We start from the raw sequence: 21,934 nt of genomic DNA on the forward strand, positions 1-21,934 counted from the left end.
CGTGATGGTGGAATTGAACTCAGGACCTTCTCGCTGTGAGGCAACTGTGCTAACCACCGTCCTGCCCCATAAATGTAAAAACAAGGTGTAAACCGCTCCAAAATAAAAGTCAGATTAGAATGTGGCAGACAAAAAGAGTCCGCACAGTTCTGCAAAAATTCCTAAACAACTGATGCAAATTTTGTATTAGCCAACCTTAAATTAAAGCTAAAAGTCTCTACTTCCATTACACTTGATTTAAAATCCACTGTAACGGTGCACAGAGGCAAAACTTTTAAAAATATGCATTACAGTCCAAAATTCCCACAAAAAACTACGGACCTAATTATCAGCATGAGCGCTGTGGTGTGAAATCCTGAATTATAATTTATATTGTTTGAAGCAGGGCATTTTCTGCAGTGTAGAGCTTAGATACCTTTTTATTTCCATGCTGGCTGCATGGCAAATCCTCTTAATCTTCTCAGCTCTTTGTAACAATATGCACATTTCCCACAATGCCAGTCTATTTGGCGAGCTCCAATTCATGATCACGGTATTAACGGAGACAAAGTGGTAATATCTGTTGGTCGTCAGCAGAATAAAGTCAGATTTAATACTAACGCAAGCAACATGGTTAAAGGCAAAAATACATGCTTAAACATACAAGGAGAACTGATCAGCTACAATCACCTTTATTTTCAATACAGCACATACACTCAAACTGATAGAAATACAAAAGTTCCTCTTATCCCTTCTTTGCAGTGAAGTTTAGAATATGCTACAGTAATATACACACATCCCTCATATTTGAAATGATACATACCAAGACTGACATCTTCTAACTTATCAGTTAATACTTCCTTTCAAACAGGCCATGAATAAATGACCCACAGTGACTTCATGCAGAACATCAGATGCATTTCTTAAAATACAAACTGGAGTGTGGCTCGTTACAGTTGCGGTGGAGAGAATGGATGTTTTGTAAGATACATTAATCCAACCCAGAAAGACACTTTATCTTGGGAAACACCAAATTCATCCCACTCAAGATTATACCTCACTTATTATGGTCTAACAGCACAATAAAACAAAGATTAAAAAACAAAAAAACTCCTTCACAGAGATAATATTAACATCCCAGTGTAGATTTCTGGATCCTCTTTCACTGCTTTGAGTCGCAGCATGTAATACACCCTCCTGTCCCCTGATTATCACAACTGGAATGATCTGAACAAGTTGGAGACAGAAAGGCAAAAGAAACCTCCACGGCGATGCTTTCATAACCTGCACAGCCGTGGAGTCAAGTGAGAACAGAAGAACGCCAGAAAGCTTTCAGTCGTGACAACACTGAGAGGTGCTCATACGTATCAAACAGAAATCCTCACGCTATACACAGGCAGTAACTTTTACAACAGCTCAGATTTTCATTCAGCTTCAAAGTTCAAGTTTGAAGCAAATAAACTCGCTAACAAATGATCTAGTGCAACTTTAAAACCCCCCCGACAACAATCAGAAAAGTGTAACAGCTGGAGATCAGTAGTGACATTTGGGTGACCCCTATTCTCTGTCCTCAAAGCTTAAAAAGAAGCAGCTGGAGTAATTGCCACAAATTTGCTGACATATTTCTGAAAATAAAAAACAAACAAACAAAAAAAGCGAATGAGGGCTAAAATCTGGCCAACGCCACAATTCTAAGTGCCAGCTTTAAAATGCCCGGTACGTTTGTGCATGCAAGCCAACTACAACGCTAAAAGAATGACACGAAGATTCACTGGCCCTGAAATGCTCGCTTGTTTCTGTGAAACAAGTCTTAAAAGATGCATTAAAATGTTGATTTAAAAAGAAAGAAAAAAAAAATCGCCACTGTAAAAGCAGGCATTTGGAGTAAAAGGAGTGAAAGGCTTCGTGGACATTCAGTCAACTTTCTTGCTGCGCAGTCTGAGTGTGTCCAGCAGATATCTGCAGGCGGTGCCGCTGTGCTGCGAGAGGAGTGTGAGGAGCTTCCCGTGGATGAGCGTCAACAAGGTCTGGTGGCCCGTCGCCCAAACCCGGTACCAAGGGCCGTAAAATGGATCGGACACAGCCGGGCAGAGCATGTTATTCAAGTTGACCTCAGTCGCCTGGAGGAGAGCAGAGACGAGACAGAGTAAGACCTAATTTGATGCCAATATGAATCCAAATTTATCCAGTGGATAATTCATTATTTTAATTTTTTTAAGGAAACATTATGGTTGACTGTGCTATACATATCTTTACAATCATTCTCTTCCAATAGATTTCAGCTCCAAAAAGCAGACACTTAATTGCCTGATGTCAGACTTCATTGCCTGGAAATCCTCCATAACTTATTAACCGGCTGTTGAATGACTCATATCATTGTAATTACTAAAGATTTTCAGTGGTTTTACAATCATTTATTCAGCACATGCTAGAAAAGACAAACATCAGCACTGTGGTCCTTACAATCAGAATTAATTGATTACTCTGTACTATCATTTTTCAATCAAGCGGCTACTCTCTGCCCTCTTTGTGCCAGAAACACCCTGGAACTTAAAGCTGATGAATTGCTATGCTGTTAGGGAATAATGATGATTTGCATCCAGCAGAAAATAAACTGAATGTTGGTCCAAAATAGGAGATCAATTTGGAGGCAACAGGCTGCATAATTTTTAGTATAAACTCTAAAGTCGTGAACAAGCCAAACAGGGAGCATCAGTGGATCATCAATAATTAGGTGGTAATATCTCACACTCTCTCACACACACACACACACACACACACACACACACACACACACACACACACACACACACACACACACCTGTTCAACTGCTCATTAATGCAAATATCTCAGCCAATCAGGTGGCAGCAGCTCAATACCATTTAGGCATGTAGACATGGTACAGACAATCTTGAGTTCAAACGTAGCATCAGAATGAGGAAGAAAGGTGATTTAAGTGGCTTTGAATGTGGTTGTTGGCGCCAGACTGGTTGGTCTGAGTATTTCATTAATTGCTGACCTAACTGGGAATTTTCCCACGCAGCCATCTCTAGGGTTTACAGAGAATGGTCTGAAAAGAAGAAAATACCCAGTGAGCAGCAGCTCTGTTGGTGAAAATGTGTCATTGATGCCAGAGGTCAGAGGAGAATGGCTGTACTGTAGGTATTCAGCAGAGCATCTCTCAACGCACAGCATGTCAAACCTTTAACCGGATGGGCTACCACTGCTGCCAGCTAAGATCAGGAAACTGAAGCTACAATTCTCACAGGCACAACAAAACTGGACAGAAGATTAGAAAAACGCTGCACGGTCTGATCTCTTGATTTTTGCTGTGTCATTCAGATGGTAGAGTCAGACTTTAGCAGACTCTGTGGTTCAGGCTGCTGGTGCTGTAATGGTGTGGATATTTTCTTGGCACAGGTCGGGCCCCTTAGTACCAAAGTGAGCATGATTCAAACACCACAGCCTGCATGAACAAGCCAAACAGGGAGCTGACCGTGTCCATCCTTCTATAATCACAGCGTACCCCATAATCTGCTTTCTTCAACAATGAGCTCACTGTACTCACTGGCCTCCAGTCACCAGATCTCAGTTAAATAGAGAACCTTTGGGATTTAATACAACAGAATATTTGTATCATCTGCAGCAACTGTGTGATGCTATCCTGTCAATATGGACTAAACTCTCTGAGGAATGTTTCCAGCACCTTTTTCAAGCTGTGCCATGAAAAATTAAGTCTGTTCTGAAGGCAAAAGGGTGTCTGACCGTGTAATTAACAAAGTGACCAGTAAGTGCATACCTGTCTGTATGTGAGTGAAAATGAGCAATGTATATGGGAAGAGTTCGCACTACCCATGTTGCTCTTGTTGTCATGAAACTGTCTCGTACACAGGTTGTCCTTCCTTGAAGAATTTTGATAAGTATTACCAACAGCATCCTGACAACAGTCCACATGAAGCTCTGAGCCTGTGCTGTCACAGTTTGGCCCTCATCGCTCAGAAGCCTACGCCTGCCAAATTTTCCTGCTTCTATTACAAATAAACCTCACTCTTCCCTTTCTACCCCAGTGACACCCTGTTTAGTTTATTTTTATTACTCACTTATTATTTTTATGAGTAGTATAAAGGAAATGCACCTACAGTTTGCTCGTACAAGTTGATATAAAATGATCTGAATCAGCTCTTTCGGTTTTAATATTTACTTATTGTAAATTATTTCTGTGAAAATTTAAGTATTAACTTTGTAAAATGGGAAAAAAAGAGGTTGTTTGTTGGTGTTCATAGGCACGTTGCATGTTCAGAAACAGGCCTAACATGTGTGCATCACTGTGGGGACCAGTTCAGACATGCATGGGCCTGATGGCACTCCTTATAGGCACGCATGGATTAAAAACATGACAACGATTATACCTGCTGTCTCCGTTTAGCTGTCTGCTGCAGACCAATCCAAAAATGGACAGATGATTAACTATCCAGGACATATTGGGGGAAAAGAATGCATGTTGCTCAATGAGAAATCACCCAGAGTACTTAACTAAGCTCCACTTTATCAACTGCAGTGTGTAATGTTTTTTAGCTCTAGATAAGGGCCATAATTTTAAATCCAAATATACATTTTCTTCATTTTTAAATTGACCAATAGCGCTGATTGGCAGAGGTACGCAGTTGTCAGCATTTCAGCTTTTATGCATGTTCTCCTCGTGTGGGTTTTCACCCATAGTTCAAAGTTATGCGTGTTGGTCATTTTAAGTTGGATATGAGAGTAAATGGTTGCGATAGTGTTGACCTGCTCAGGGTGTACCCCGCCTAATGTCAGCTGAGACAGGTTCCAACCCCTCCCATGACAGAGTGGATGGGTGAATGGATGAACAGCTCTAGCTACACTGTGAACTCTAAACAAAAATATCTAGTATTTTCACAAGGGCTTGCTCATTAAGCTTAGAACTTAACCGTCTAGGCCAATGCTGAAATATTTTTTTCCTCTGTACTTGTGTAACTATTTTTTAGGTTTATGTTATTATTTTTTTTAAAGACAAAAACCTGCAATTTCAGTTTGTTTTTTTTAAATTGTAAAGCTTGTAAAATATTCCTGTTTACCACAACTTTGTCTAAGGCAGTGATGGTGTAATAAAAATATAGTGAAATAGCACACAGTGTCCAGCAGAGGGCTCTATCTTACCAGGCCAAGGAGCTGCAGGAAGGTGAAGTGATAGAAGAACAGGATGCCTGTAGAGAGCACAGCCCACCACATATCTCCCAGAGGCTCAGGCTTGTACACACCTGCAAAAAGAAACACTTTGAGTGAAAGAGACAGCAAACACACAAAATGTGTCATATATGCCAGTTCTGGCCACCTGTTTGATAACGACATGTAAACTAGAGAAGAACCAAAAGCTATTTCTATACACTTCCTCTTTTATGTGTCCTTAACACGTCAGCAGAGTTTATAGAGAGAAAGTGGAACCGCAGAAAAAACAAGAAACAGGATATGGTGTCAAACTGGCTTTTCCTGTTTGCTCATTGCTGACATTCGGAGGACAAGTACCAGGGAGTCGCATCAAATGTGCTCTAATTGTACAACCGTAATTCTGAAGATATTGGCATGCTGTAAATATAATGCAATTTAATGCTTTAAGCTGCATTTGTGAATGGGACAGAAATTACAGTCTGACAGGATCATCCCTGCTTATAATGCAATGCACACTGAGGGAATGATGATCACAGGCTTTAATATTGGTTTTCTGTGTTCTTTGCGCACAGAGATTTCTCTAGATTTTCTGAATTTTTGATAATAGAGATGCACTGTAGATGACTGAGAAACATTACTCTGAAATTCTTCCACAATTTGTAAATGCAGTTTATCGCAAAATGGAGAACCACTGCCCATTTTCACTTTTTGTTGTTGCCATCAAAGTTAAAATGAGCTAATATTTTTCACATGTAAAATGTGTGAATTTAAAATGTGTTCTACTGTGAAGAAATGACAGCTTTGAGGTCTGCAAACCATTGCATTCTGCATTCATTTATATGCTAAACAGCATCCCAACTTTTCTGGAATTGGATTTGCATAGGCAAGAAAATAACCACATCTGTTGAGCTCTACTGTTACATTACTAATAAACATGATCAGGCACTTCTATTCTATTACTGGGTTACAAGCTTGAAAATTTGCATCGATGTCAGTTTTACCAGTTAAACAAGATGAACTGTCATCTGTGCTTACAGATCAAGGTTTGAATAAAGTTGAATAAACGTTGCTCCCACTGATGTCCTGCTTTAGACTCACTCATTTAATTCCTTTTATCAACCCCTGGGTTTTAACAGCTCAGATGTCTTCAGTAAGAGCTGTGCTCATGTTCAAATCTGTCTGCATTCACAACACGCTGCATAAATAATTTTTAGGAACCATGTTAAATAGTTTACTGAGATTGGCAAAATCAAAAAGAGGCACACAACAATAAAATAAGACTAGTTAACAAACTAGAAGTGAAACTTCCAGAGAGTAAACATAACTGAGCATTTCTGAATGTGGATCACCATGAGCTACAAAAAACAAGGCATCACTCACCAAGTCCAGAATCAGAAACTATAACCTGGTAGCTTTATTATACCCAAGACCATATCCAGCTTTCAAAGGCTCTCTATTGTGCTTTATTGAGCTTTCAATAATGTCTAATGCATAATAGACCTACTGTTGCCAAATAATCACAAAATTAGTCCAATAATTCAGTTAAACTTTAACTAATACAGTATCAAATCATAACAATAGTGGCCTCAAGCTTTACGTAGTAAAGACCCTACAATAATACAGAGAAAAGCCTAATCAAAAAACATTACCCCCTATGGGCAAGCACTTGGCGACAGTGGGAAGGAAAAACTCCCTTTTAAGGATGAAAACCACCTGGCAGAAGGTGGCTCAGGGAGGGGTAGGCATCTGCCATGAAGGGATGGGGATTGGTGGTTAGGTTCAAGTGATGGTGTGTGAACAAAATAACTGTCAGTGAAACTTTTTCAAAGTTGTGCAGTCACATGGCTTGGACACACTGTTTTTTCCCTTAGTGGACAATTACAAGTAAGCACGAAGGTTTACCATAGACATTGTCAGTCTGGACACCACATGGACAAGGGGGACAAAGTCTCTTAATCTTTGAAATTCAGGTGTTTTGGCACCCATTACCACATATACAAACACTTGCAGAAAAACAGGTTGTTTTAAAGAGCTCTGTACTCGCTCTGTTGTAATATGAAGCCACCGTTGCAACAAGTCAGTGTTTGAAATGTCTGGGAGGGATGAAATTTCACAGTTACCTGTAAAAGGTCTTATTGCATCTAGGAGCGACAGAAACTTCAGCCCATGCCAAGTTACAGAGTGAGGTTCACAACTGTTGAAATACACTATATGCAAAATTCACCAACGCTCTTCTGACACCACTGTTAATTTTGTTGACCAATGATTTTCGTCATAGTTTTTGTCTATGACTTTTATCATTGGGCGAAAATAAGAAGATAGCTAAATAAAAACAAATGTAGGAGGGCAAAAACTATGCTGAAATGTACTGACACTTCAGTGATTAAATATTTTACGAAAATATTCTGGAGAGATGCAATCCAATCAGATATAATCAAGTTGTGTTGAAAGGAAGGACAAGTTTGGAAGTGATCTTCTTGTACTGTAAGGTTGGATGAGCACATTTGATCTGCCTGTGTGTGTGTGTGTTGTAATGGTCCAAATAGGTCCTAACTAAATCAAAATTTGCTGTCAAAATTGCAGTTATCATGTCAGCCAGCAGTAGAGTCCCAAACCACCTCTGACATTATCGTCAGCACAGAAACTGCAGTTGGTGTTTCGTAGTATGGGTTTCTCTGACATTAAGCACCAATGGCAGTTCCTAAAGATGTAGTGTGTAAGGGGTGCAGTACTTTCATCCATAAGCAGTATGAAATCTGCTATATGGAGATTGAGCAATTTAGTAGTGCTGTTTGAAAGTTAGCTGTATTAAAGGGCGTCCTGTATATGGTTGTATATGACTCCTTTTATGTCATCCAGGTCATTGTAGTCTAAAGAGCTAGGTTTTTATAGCGGGTTCACCCGAAACCTTGGCTGATTGTGACCTACACCCGTTTTCACATCTCGTGTGATTAGGTAGAGGATCAACAGGGAGTTCATGACCCTCTTGGGGGGGACACTCCCCTAGGACACATGTTAAATCTGGGATTTGACACCATTTGAACTTAGAACTGTAGAAGCTTCTCAGTTGAGAGGTGAAACGTCTTCAAGCAACTTAAAGAAGTCCAGACGCTTTTCTTTCCAAGCTCTTTAGATAACTCCTTTTAGTTAAACTGGTTTTATAGTTGCTCTTCAGTATCATCTATGTAAGTGGAAATGACCAAACAATCTTTCAGTAACAGACACTGAACAGACAAAACAAAAAGCTGGTATCCACAGCATCTCAAATGCCACAGACAAAAAGTGAATCCATCCATGGAAATATTATCACTTTGCTCAGCTGACATGTGAAAAGTCAGAATGAAGAAACACCTACCTCCTTTCCTGAAAAGATAAACAGGCACCAGGTACATCATGGAGTGCTGGATGTAATAGATCTCTTTCTCAAATGGCAGCTGAGAAAATGAAAAGCAAACAAACCATTTTAATTCTTTTACAGCACCCAGATACAGCAGAACAGCCCCCCAACTTGCTCTGGGCCCTGAAATCTTACAGACCACTGGCCTCACAGTCACCAGCTATGCTACTGCTTAACAAGCAACCATGACAGACAACATTACTCAAGTGAATAAAGAGATGGAAGAACAGCAGGTACACCGTCTGTCTATTTTAGCTGCCTTTATAAGGCACCTTTCTTCTAACAATGTATGGCCTCATTAATGATCACTGTCATCATACAAAATCTATAATAATAATTTAAAAAAAAATGTATGAAACTTGAGTGTTTACAGCAGTTTGAAGTCAGAGCTTTCTCAGGGATTACGTTGTACATATGTTGACCTTGGTTCTTTTGTTGTTTTTTTAAAAACTCTGGGTGGAGTGGGTGGAGACGAGTGTCGCGGTGATTTGTGAAAGAAGAATGGCAGCACAGGTGAAAGGGAAGATTTACAAGATTGCAGTCAGACTTGCTATGATGTCTGGTTTAGAAACAGTAGCACAACCAAAAAGACCGCAGGAAGAGCGGCAGAGCCCAAGACTTTAAAATTAATTTCACTGAGAGTGAGCAGAGTGGATCGTTTAGAAACAAGTGAATCTCATGGACATCTTAGAGACAAAAGTTAGAGAGGGAAGGCCGAGATGGTTTGGATATGTGCAGAGGACAGATAGTACAAATACTGAACAACAGATGTTGAATATGGCAACACCCTTTGTTTGTCCTGCTGTCAGGCAGCAGGAAAAGGCAACAGAGAAGATTTATGGATGTAAAGCAGGAGGACATGTAAAGGGTTGGTGTGACCGAGGAGAATGGTAGGAACAGGGTTAGATGGAGACAGATGATCCACTGTGTCGACCACGAAAGGGAGCAGGTGCTAGGTTTAATATGAGACATCAAATAAAGAAAAGCATAATATGGGTTCCCTTTAATGGTATAACTTAAGAAACACATGAGATCTTTGTCCACAGTGTTTTTTTAATTTACAAGTGACTGATGTAAACTGCCTCTTTTCCTGTTGGTTGGCAGGCACGTAATGTTCAGGGTGCAATCATAGTTTACTGTGCTCTGTAAGAAATACTGATATAAAGTTTACTGATGTTATAAAATGCAAAACAGCTGTGTAAGCCTTCATTCCCTGCTTGAGAAAAACAAGTTTATCTGATAGGGAATTGCGGATATGGCAGAACAGCTCAGCCTTATTTCTGTGAGAACTGTTATAAAAGGAAAAGCACTTAGTCTTAATGGCTATGCTGCGTTTAAGTTTAAAACTTACCAAAGTGACTTCATTCAAACAGATCAAGTTTAAATTTGTGAAATCTCTCCTGCACGAGGTTTTCCGACTCACTCAAGGCGCAGCTTGAGTGAGTCAGAGCGTTCAATTTTAATTCAATTGTTTTATACGGCGCCAAATCATAACATAATCATCATCATAGGTCTCTTTACACAGTAAGTTCTAGAGCTTACAATATTATAGAGAAAACCAATGATACCTGCACAGACACAGTGTAGTCTTGTTCAACACAACATCGCCGTTCCAGAGGTAAGTGATAACATTCGTTTAGCTGCTCAATGAGTGCGACACTTAACCTTGTTCACCTTGGAGACCTAACAAAGGCTAGAAGAGGGCTGTTCATAAATGAGATCTGAGATCACGGTCTACTTACCAGTCTGGTGTTGACTACAGGGAACATTAAAGCCAGTAATGCGCCATTCAACATGTGGACCTGCAGCCTGAAAACAATAAAAATGACAGACATTAAAAATACCTACAAGGTCACTTGCTATTTACCTAATCTGTGTAAACCTTTCTGAGTCATGTTAGTTTCTCTCCTGCCCTTCTGGTTTCACTTTGCTCTCTTCCCTCCCCAGACACAGAGCAGCGCAGAGGAGAGAAGTTACCGGGGTTGAGCTATGGTTAAAACAATAAAGGCTTTCTAACAAGTGTGAGTCTGTCTAAAGCATCTCTTTCAGATTTATCATCAATGAAAGAAAAGAGGAAAAAACAGAATAGGAGAGGGGGGGAAGAAAAAAAAAGGGCTGTTATTACTACACTCCCCTCTTGACTTCTGCAGGCCATTTGCCCTCCCCAAAGCATTCAACCCATAGAAAACTCTGCCACTACTGACATATGAATCAATTACAGCTGATATAAGGGACAGAGGAACAGGTGGAGGACAGTTTAGATTCTATCCCATGTTGCCGAAAACCAATCAGACTCCTCCCTGATGCTGTTAGCAGCAGCTGTCTCTTACTCTTTGTCAGGGTCAATTTCTTGTGGGAGCGCTTATTGTGTAAAGGCAGGTCAGTAAAGTTTCAGGCGATCACTCTCAAAATAAATATGCTTTGATGTCACGATTTAACAAATCAGTGCATCCATCTACTCATTCAGACTAATTAGTATAATTTGGTTTTAAGCTTTTAGTTGCACCATCCAGCGCACACATATAGCCTATCTGCTCCTAGTGGGAGCTGCGATGCTTATTTAGTAAACCTGTATAAATAAACCCAGCATAAGGAAAAATGTGTCTTTTGAACTAACATTGATGTTAAGAGGCTCCAAATACAGAACAGAAGCCAAGAAGCATGTGTGTCAGAGTGTGGAGCTCCATCTATCTCCTGTGACTGCTCTTTTTGTCAAATGAGCCAAAATAACTGTTGTGACAGACAAGGTCGCCGGGAAAACAGCAGTGCCGAAGTAATGCCGCTTCAAATAAGTCCGGCTGTCACTCTCGGGGGCTGCTGGATGCTTCTGAAAAGCGGTTCATTCAAATTCAAAATTTACAAAGCGTAACGAGCATTAGCGAGCTTATATTTTTCCACCACTGTAATTAATTGCATGTCACTCCATGTCATATTAATACATAGGCCAAGACCTGAACCTCTGATACTGTTGTAGCATAAACTTCTACTTTATGTAGTAACTATTACACCAATTTAATATGACGCTGCTCCTGCTAATTTTATAATTTTTATTTGGCAAGTACAGTCCAGTGCTTGTTGAATTGCCTTCATACATAAGAGGGATAAAGATGTAATCTTAAACATAGATTTACCATTTGCTACTGCAGGAGAATCTGAGCTTTACACGCAACAAGCAAATGTTTCCAGCAGCTACTACTTCACATTACAGAAAGGCACGGTGACTGTTATTGTGAAGCAGTCACAGGAAATGTAGCACATCAAAAATGTCAAATATAAAAATAATAAAAAAGGATCTATTTTAAACTTGTTATGTGCTGTGCTCATTGCAGGTAGAAGACCAAACCCTCTTTGGTGGGTAGCAGAATTAGTTGGGGCATTCTACACGGCAGTCACTTTGAAACTCTAAATGTGGTGAAATAAACTTGAGGTTTGCATGTTTCAGTTAGTGGGCCTGGTTCCACACCACCATCATAGAGTAAAATGCCATGTTTACACAAACAAATGACAAGCGCCTCGAACAAAAGGTTATGACTCTATGTCTTACATAAATGAGACAATTAAAACACGTTGTTACGACAACAAATGAACTAGCCTACTATGTGAAAGAACATCTTGACCTGGTGGATAAATAATGTTGGCAGTTCAGTAATTCTTCAAACGATTGGATATTTATTGGGGAATGTTTCATATTTCTATTCCATGTAAGAACCAGCTTTTTGTGGTTTCATAAAGTTGCTATGACTTGGTACACTGTGAGGCTCCCGTGGGCTACTGGAACAGAAAGTGACCCTGCTTGTATTTATTTCTGAGTAAATCCCACATCGTGTTCCCACCGGCAAAACCAGAGTCATTTCTCCTGAATAATTAACTGCTCAGACCAGATGAGTTGTTGAAGAGGAGACTATAAACCCAAACAAATACATTACTATACAACTGCTTACTATGGGGGAAACCAATAAGTAATTACAATCAACGTCAACCACAATTTGGATTATATGAAAACAAAAAACCATGAGCTTTGTCTGCCCAGTCACTAGACATTACATTCAGCAGGGCAAGCGGCTCATATGGCAGTCGTGGCCTTTCTACAGTCTGCACTAAAAACTCTATATTTTGCCAATTCAGACCTTTAAAGTTTAATTTAAATGTAGACGACAAGTTGAAAACACTAAACAGGAAGAACCCAGGAGTGCACGTACGCTCACCTGAACACAACCATAGCTGTCTTACATGGCGGGCAGGCCAGCAGGAAGATCTGTTGAGGAAAGCAGAGAGAAATGAGCAACGACGTTATTGCATTAAGCTCATACGGTTGTTATGGAACAGCTCGAAGGCTTTTAAGAGCTTTCAGCTCCGAGTTCTGCAAGAGAAAAATGAACTGCTTTAACAAGTTTGTGCTAACATAAGAGCAGAAGCATTGAACAGAACATCCCAAAGGCAACTGTGAGGTCTGTGAAAAAACAAAAAAAACATAGAAGAGGTTCAGACAAGAGGATAGGCCCACAATTAGGATGGAATTTGAGGCATTAGAGCTGCTGGGTGTTGGCATTAATGATCTGATTTCATGCTAAACAATCTCAGTTTACAGCTCACTACTTGGAAGTCAGCTTTCACAAGAAAAGGTAGGCAGCATTTGAAAACAAAGCTGAAGCCAGGGAGAAGTGACTTCCTGATATATTTCCATTGCCAAAAATGATTTCTACCAACAATCTGACTTTATTCTTGTAAAGGAGAGTGGATCAAAAGACAGCCTGCAATCTGTCCTTGGTGATTGGGCTACTGGGCCCCGAGAATAGTTCAAACAGGAATTTGTTCAAAACACCATCTGACACAAGAAAAACTTGGTTTGCCTGAAGGCTGGAAACAGAATTACAGGAAAGAAACTGACCCGAGATTCATTCTCCAAACACACAGTTGTTATATTTGGTTTGTTTTTTGTTTTAAATGTGTCTCCGGGATTGATCTGCGGCAAGCCTATCAACTTTATTAATCTGCAGCGTGTGTGGGACTATTAAAAAACACTCAGACTTTCATAGTTATATTTACATCTTCAGTCTTTTCTACATATTTTCCCCTCATTCTAACACGTGAGTCACGTTTTGCGTTTTAAAACACCACATTAAAGTCACGAGAGGGAAACAATGCGTGAAAATGTTTTGCCTTCGATAAAACGTGCTTGCCAAAGCTGACAGTTTGTTGGTTCCTGCAGATGTTATTACTGTCAGCCTCCATTGTAAACAGGGGTTGGCGATACGTTGCTGGCAGTTAAACGTTGTCACTTTGATAATTTGTCTCATGTCTGAGTTATCAAAGCAATTAGACAACGTTCTGCAACTTGGAGCCCTCAAGTCTCTCATTTTAAATGAATAAGAAGTCGTTATAAAATAAACATGCCATAGAGTTGCGAGCTATTATCAAATAAATGTCGCATATAATTGGTTGTACAGATTATGTAAAGGTTCTTTAGCCCATTTCAGTCTCATATGAACACTTCTGTGTCAATCAGTTTTGATATTATGTGACGATTTAATATTTTGCCTGAGCGTGGCAGTGATGCCGTCATTTTCTCCATCACCTTTCAGCCAATCACCAGTTGATGGCACCTGTTAATTGCTAGCGTAACGCTACACTTTTGCCGTTAGTGTCACTTTACCCTCTGATCCTTTACTTATTTGTAACGGCTTGATCTTGTTCACTTTTTGCATCACAGAATCAGAGGAGAACATTAAATTTGTCCTTCTTATGTTTGTCACTCCTTGCTTGACTGTTAGGGTAGCCTTCACTGCAAAGTATTGTTTTATTTGAACATTAATGCCGTGAAGGATATAAGTATATGATTCACAACATTCGTTGAAGTATTTTTCTTATAACAACAACTTCCATAGTTTTGCAGTACGAGCCAACTAAGAAAAAAACCTGACAGTCAACATTCAGCAAATAACATTAACATAATATTATAAAATGTCAAATGTTATAAACGGTTGTATTTGCACACATTTTTAAGCAAAGTAAGTGGATGCTTTTCTGTATGTGGCAGCAATAAAGGTCTTGGCTCCAGCGGTGCCATTAGCTCTACTTTAACGGCACACAAGAGAATAGACTCAGAAATGGATTTCATGCAAATTACTGAGCAAGAAGATTTAGCCCATAAACACTTCTGATTGTTGACTTTATGCAAGCAAAAAGAAAAGAAAAATTAAAAGAAAACTTAAAAAAAATAAAAATCATGTGGTCATGCTGGCACTCCAACCTTGGATGGACACTAATATTCCTCAATCAAAATAAGTTGAGTTCATTTGAAATTATGCTAAGGTTGGGTCTGATCCAAGAAGTATTGAGGGAAAGACGTTCTGAGTTAATCTAATTCAAAAATCCCACTTAAGCCTATAACTAGGATTGATCCCTGCGTGGGACACTGGCCCAAGAAGTCATGATCCTATTTATAGGTGAGAAGGACTACTTAAATGTAATCCAGTGACTTCTGTGTATTTTCAAAGAAGTCCTGGGCTTCTATTAAATAGATTATACTTTTTTCCCCTCCTTTCTTTTTTTTTTTTTTTTTAAATCTGCTGTGATGCAAGTACAAAAATATGCAAATTAGGTATGCACAGTAAAAATTAAGTGTCAGTTAATGCCAGATCTGACGTTCATTTATTCACTGAACAAACTAAAAGGTACAGAAATGAATCACATTTGCGCTCTCTGAGAAAGGCCATCAATTAATAAGCAGGTACTAGATATTTTTATTTCCTGCTTCAGGTGTCTGACAGGTCCAAACGGGAAACGCAGTTCTCTCCCGTGCGTCGTCACTGGCATGTTCTTCGATGCTCATTGAGTTAATTGGCATTGACAGGAAATGACTTCCTGATTGCTGTGAACATTGACAGAGCTGTGACCATGAACCTTCCAGGAGGCGAGTTCAGTGACAAAAGAAAGATTGGTATGCAGTGTGAATTTTGCTCTGTCGCTGAAAGGAAACAAACTGGGCTGGTTAACTATTTAGTGTGCTGACGGAATTGTGTGAAGCAAGTTTTTCATAATTAATATGAAAGCCTGTTTTGTTACCTGAGCTGTAGGATGGATTAACAACACTGGAACTGGGCCCACTCCTCAGATGCACTGAAGCTAAAGTTGGTGAAGCTAATCTGTAAAAAGTCCAGTTTGTTCTTTGTGGTCTATTACACAGTTTACAGCTGTAGGATTTCTCTGTAGGGAACACATGACAGTGCGTCATGTGCTCAATAAGCAACGCATTGCAAGTGGTTGTTTTTGTAGTCGTCAACCACACCTATTGTCTACCTTTCTTTACAAGTATTGCCCTATTGTGTTTTATAATCGTCTTGCTGGGTGTGCTGAGTAGCTGACCAAGTGCATCAAAATGATCCCATATCATAGAACCCTTGTCATTTTCAAAGCCATGTAATTCTGTCAAAATAAAAATACCAGCGTGTCAGATTTCATACTCTAAAATGGGTTCATTCATCATATAGTGAATTTCAAGGTGTGCAGGAAACAAAGAACTGCTAAAAGAGTCATTTTGACACCCATAGAAATCAATGAAAAATGCTCATGGCATCCTTGGTTGCCTAGCAACAGGGTATTTGTTTAAACATATTTTGATATCAAGGCCTTAAAGTTAGCCAGAACTAGCTAGATTAAGCAATTGATAGGATTAGCATACAGGGAACTATAGTTAACTTCATATTTAATATTTTATATTTAAGTGGATGAGCGGAGAACCAGGCATGTTGCTGTTGGCTGTGCAGAGCAGCGGTGCACCCATGGCTAAAAGGAGCAGAGTGTCCACAATGCGGAGAACTAATATGAGGAAATAAATATGACTATGTAAATAAATGCCAGGGAAAAAAAAAAACTGAAGCCATAACAAGCACTAGAGTGCTCACTGACCTGGTCAGTGGTCAGCCACCTTTGTCTAGACTGCAAAGAAAGCTCAGAGCGCCAAGTTAATAGAATTATCTCCACTTGTATAATCACAGTAATGAGTCAAACCAGCCTTGATGCTCTTGTTGTACTAATAAAGACACTGTTAAGTCTAACTGCTGCTTCTCCCTATTAATTTTACAGCTGAAATACAATTTTATCTCAAGGTACAGCTTGCTGGAACATTGTGCCCCAAATATTGTCAGGTTCCTGTTGCCCTTCTACTAGCAGTGGAGAAGGAAAAGGCCAGAAAAAAAAAATAACAATAATTAAGTAGTGTTGACTCGAAGCATTTTCTGGAATTACAGGCAGTAAAAGGGAAAGCAGTCATTCAACAAGACAAAATAAATAAACAAAAAAATTTGAGAACATGACCTTGCAGACAAATATAGTTCAGCATGGGTGAATATGATGGGGAAACTTAAACTACCTTCACAGTGTGTACCAACTTGTGTCAAGGTAAGGGTACAGCTGAAAGTTGTTTGCATAGAAAGATAAAGGATTTATTTATAGATTGAAAGACTTCATTGCTGATAAGTCAGACTTCCTTTGAACGAGTGCAACCATAGAGTGTAATGCACGCGAGTAAACAAACTGTGATGCTCAGGGTTATTGCGACAGCTGCTACATTAAATGTGGCTATACCTAACGATGAGGCCGATGATCTGTTATAATGGTGCTGATTATTTTTGCCATACACAGATTGTTAGAAGTGCGGTACATCAATTTATCGGCAACCTACGTGCATCCATTCAAAGCTGCTGCAGAAATGCAAGATACCTGCTTTGCAGACAGATGACTTGATGCTTCCTGCAGCCTACGGCAACATTTATCACGTGCCCATGTGATATCTGTTAGCTGCGTGTTCAGCTGTGCCTGGCGAGATCTACAAGGGAAGAAAGTTCACTTGATAAAAGAAGGTCATGAGTCTTTAACTTGTGAAAAAAAAGGAGAAAAAGAAAAAAGGAGAATCCAGTGGCAGGCGATGCCTCATTTAGACAGCGTATAAACGTTACACTGTATGGATGTAAATGCCTTTAACCTTTATCCCCGAACACTCATGATGACAAGCAAAGAGCTCAGACTGAATCCAAGGCTCTACGCCAGGGGTGTCAAACATAAGGCCCAGGGGCCAGAATTGGCCTGCCAAAGACTCCAATCTGGCCCACTGGAAAATGTGAAAGAGGGATTTTGGACTAACTGTATTTTCTAAATAGGATTTTTTTTCCCCACAGCTTTTCCTACTGATAAAGACCTTCTGCATGGCCATTTATAGTGCACTGAAGTAACAAATAAATATTTAAATAACATAATGACTATTTAGTACATAGTTTTCCATTTTCAGAGCGAATCCAGTGTCTGTGAATTAAGAAAAAGTTGGATACCAACATTTTTTTTGTAATTTTACACAGCTTAGAGCTATAGCTCAGAAATACTGACAGATTTCTTTCATTTACAGCAGAATTTCTCTGTCATGTAGAAAAACAGACTTGTTATTAAAACTGCACCTCTTTTTATATGAAGACATTTGTGGGACTTACTGTGTAAACATTTTCACTGGTTTGATCCACTTAAGGTGATAGTGGGCTGCAGGTGGCTCACATACAAACATATTTATGAGGGAGAGCCAATGAAAAAAATGTCTTTATGTTGATAAAAACAGAATGGCTCGTTTCAGTTTCAGACAGCAGAGGGACCGCTGTCAGTGCTGGCATTAACTACTACACTACCAGGTGGTCGTGTCCCGGTGTTTTATACGTGATGGAAACAAACAAAAATAAATGCTGGGACTTTTCTCCTCCTGGGTTCATGGTGTTTGTGGACCTTTTTGATTCCCCATTGAAGTGTAAATCCCCAGTAAGGTCAGACTGATGAACAGTTTGCACAGAGGTCCATCATAAGCAGAACACAGAACTATGAACCTGGAAATTTGTATAATAGGTCTTTTAATAGCTGTTATGTTCAAGCTCTTTGTTCTTCATCTTTGTGGAAGCTAGTTCTGAAACCTAGAAATCTATAAAAAGGCAGGGGAAGTTCATATTGTCTTCATATTAGCACCAATCGCAAGCCATAGAAGAAACATAACGTGCGTGCCCCTCCATATATCTATCTCTCCAACCTGATATACCCATTATTTGATTTAGTTGTTTATGGAGCCACACCCATATCCGCTGGCCTCAAACAGAAATACACAACAGTAAACTGATCAGTCGGAAGACCCTCAGCGTGCCACGATGACTGCTGTGGTACTATGTGGTGGAAAATGTATGAAAAACCCATGCTGCTGGATGTGAAGTACTCAGTCATCACACACTAAACTCCATCCCCTGTGGGGCTTTCTCACCTTGATATTTGCTCATACTTGCTGTTCTGTAAACGCTCCTACTGACACCGCCTCTATTCATCCACCTACAGATACTATCACTGTGCCAAAAAGCGGCACATTTTTCCAAAGTCGCATTGCTTCGTGCTCGGTGAAGGATAATATCAAACTCACTAGCACACCAAATTTGTGTTTTCAAGAATAATGCCAGTCCTCTTCAGAATGTGGATTTGGTTAACAGTCATGAAAACCAGCTGCCACATAACAACACTGAAGTGCACGCAAACTGACGCAGTGTAGCAACGAGAGGGTATGTTCTTTTCAACAGCACAGAGGTGGTGTTCGTTCCTCAATGAGTGTACTTAAGAGTGAACTGAAACTCACTATTGTTTCCAGATGCACAGCTTTAACAAGCTCAAATGAGACAGGAAATAAATGGGTGCTTGGAGAGCTCTGCATCGCTCTTTAGATGTTTTTATCTGAGGTTTCCATCAGGCCTGAAAGGGATTAAAACCACACCCATACACTAGAGATGCAACATGAGGAATGTGTGATCATGATAGGAGCTCATGCATGCATGAAACAAAAATAAATTAATTAATAAGCCACGATTTCTTTAGAAGAGTGTTAAAGACAGCCGAGCCCACAGGCACTACCTTTAATAAAGCAAGAATGCAGGAATGCATGACGCCTTCTCTTTTCCAGCTTTTTTTTCCTCCCCACATCAGATTCAAGCTCCAGCAAGCACCTGCTACAAATAATCAGTTGGTGCCGGTGCCAACACCCCCTCACCCACCCCTCCACTGGATTGGGGGGGGAGTTCTATACGTAGATGATTTTCACAAGTTCAGAAAGCTGTAAAACTTCCTTTTAAAACCCATTTCTTCATTTGATCACCCCCAAATTTAACACTAACAATACATACACTGCTGTATATCTCGCCCTTACATCAAGGACATTTTACTACAGTCAGTCAATTTTTCATCGCAGCCAGCAATTCTTCAGTGTCCACTGGTTCCCATGCTACCTCCCTGTAACTTGAAAAATCCATCATCTTTGAGCACATCAGCTTTGCTGTACTCTTCAATTTTCATGATGAATAGTTTGCAGCAACTTGTCACATAGCAGTCATGTACCATGAAGATCAAGCAGCCTGCATGTGTAAACATGCAGGTACTGCATATATTGACTCGTGATCTAAGTGTTGTTTAACACATAAAAGCAAAGACACAGCTCCCTATACTGGCTGATTCAAAAAAAAGGTCAAAAAGCCATCTGAAGAGTTTGACATCCACCTCAGGCTGGAATGGGCCTCACCGGCTTACAGGCTGTTGATACAACAGCTTCATAAAATAATATTTGGAGACAACGACGGGGGACAGCTCTGGTTTCACAGCCAATGGCTGAACTTGATGTCTTCTTTCATGGCAGCACAGGACCAACTCCCTAACACACGGGACAATGATGTCCAAACAAGACTCCAAAACAAGGCTCAAACCTGTACTTTCCTACCGAATTGACTGTGGTTTTTAGAATCAAGTTGCTTCTATTACTTTATTAAAAAGCTTTAAATGTGCTACATACATTAGTTCATAATTACTTCCCCTGTTCTAAGCCTCGCATGGCTCAATAAAAAGCATGCTCATGTATCTCAAGGCGCCATAAAGCCATTAGGAGACAGTGATTGCAAAATATCGATCAGGGTGCTCCACCAGAGCTGGAGATGGGTGAGATCAGGTCAATAACCAGTTAATGAAAACCGGGCCTTCGAAGTCCAGCCAGCACACTACAATTTATACCCCATCAACCCATCAGCTCTGACAGGACAGCTCGGAAGAGAAGATGACATCTTCTAATAAATCCCCACTAGTCATACTCGTAATCCTAACGGGCACACAGCAGCTCTTCCCTCCTGTGTCATGCTTACCTGCACCATGGTGACGACATGGCAAGGATTCAGCAGATATATCAAAGTCTTGGTTGCAAACTTGAAGCCAACCTCCACTCCGAAAGTCATGCACAGGGCAACCAGCAACAGGTTCTTGCCCAGACTATCCTCCTTTGCCCTTATGCAGTCTTTCCCGGCTACTCTGAGCTCTTTGGAGAGGTTTATTTTCTTCAGTGCCACCAGAATCTCCACCAGGGAGATGAGGACGATGACCAGACTCTCGCTGATGCGCTGCTGTGGAGCGAGGAAGGCAGCACACTCGGGGCCCCCGTTGCCCTCAAACTTGGGGTCCACCCCGCCGTAGATCCAGTCCAGCAGGCTGTATATGTTATATCTGGACATATTCCTCTTCTCGTGTTGGAAAAGATACGAACAGGATGGAATAAAAGACGCCACACCGACCTCTTGGCGAAACATGAACTGCAAGATTTGCCTTTCGCAGCTCGCCTCGTGGTCGAGAGATAGACATGTATAGACTGCCGCCCCGGTGCGTCTGAGCTAGCTAAACTACCTCATCCACAAACGGAGGAGGAACTTCAGCTAGCGACAATAGACAGCCGTAGTCAAGATTACCCGTGGATGCTGCCGGTGGTGATGGTGGTGTTAGAGGGTGCTGCCAAGCCTCTCTTCTTTCACGTTCCTCACACACTTAGCTCGCTAGCATGGACAGTTAAACTGTAGTCGGCATCATACAAAGCAAGCCAGTGCGCTGGCTATCAGCTTTCAGTCACATCAAGCTGGAGAGCGGGTGTAGTTAGCATGTGTTAGCAACAGCGCCGACAGCCGTTAGGTAGCTAGCTCGTCTACCAAGCCTTACTGAAACGAACAGGTATACGTTATAGATTTGACCCCGAGTTTTGCCTTACAGGTTCATCACAATGCTAAAGGAAGTCGAAATATAAATAAATCTTACATCCAAAACGAAAAAAAGAATGCAGTTTTCCTCTTATGTGAATTTCCAAATTAATCGATACCATGTTCAATTATATGCCAATATTAAAGTTCGAGATATTGATGTCTGTATATCTAAGCTATGTTGTTACGTCTTATTAATCACTTGATATTCACAGGTGATATTTACGACTGTTTGAATGTGCAATTAAATAGTAAAAAACTCAAAATAAACTAAAAAAAAAAAAGTTTGAGTCACCCGAGGAA

The 21,934-nt window shown here is 40.3% G+C and overlaps 1 protein-coding gene across 2 annotated transcripts; it reads right to left on the reverse strand.

Annotated features, from left to right (window-relative positions):
- Positions 1-655: 655 nt before the first annotated feature.
- Positions 656-21,696, reverse strand: LOC134636159 (transmembrane protein 164). Of its 2 annotated transcripts, XM_063486010.1 has the most exons (7): positions 20,756-20,884; positions 17,286-17,391; positions 12,770-12,819; positions 10,307-10,373; positions 8,523-8,601; positions 5,159-5,259; positions 656-2,099 (listed from the first exon to the last, which is right to left on the reverse strand). In XM_063486010.1, the coding sequence occupies exons 1-7, from the start codon at positions 20,773-20,775 to the stop codon at positions 1,893-1,895; spliced, it is 630 nt and encodes a 209-aa protein (XP_063342080.1). In that variant the 5' UTR covers positions 20,776-20,884; the 3' UTR covers positions 656-1,892. The 2 variants fall into 2 exon arrangements, with proteins under 2 accessions (XP_063342080.1, XP_063342079.1); XM_063486009.1 differs by lacking the exon at positions 17,286-17,391 and having other exon boundaries at positions 20,756-21,696.
- Between the last annotated feature and the right edge of the window lie 238 nt (positions 21,697-21,934).

This window comes from Pelmatolapia mariae, linkage group LG10_11 (genome assembly GCF_036321145.2).
Source record: "Pelmatolapia mariae isolate MD_Pm_ZW linkage group LG10_11, Pm_UMD_F_2, whole genome shotgun sequence".
NCBI classification, from domain to species: Eukaryota; Metazoa; Chordata; class Actinopteri; order Cichliformes; family Cichlidae; genus Pelmatolapia; species Pelmatolapia mariae.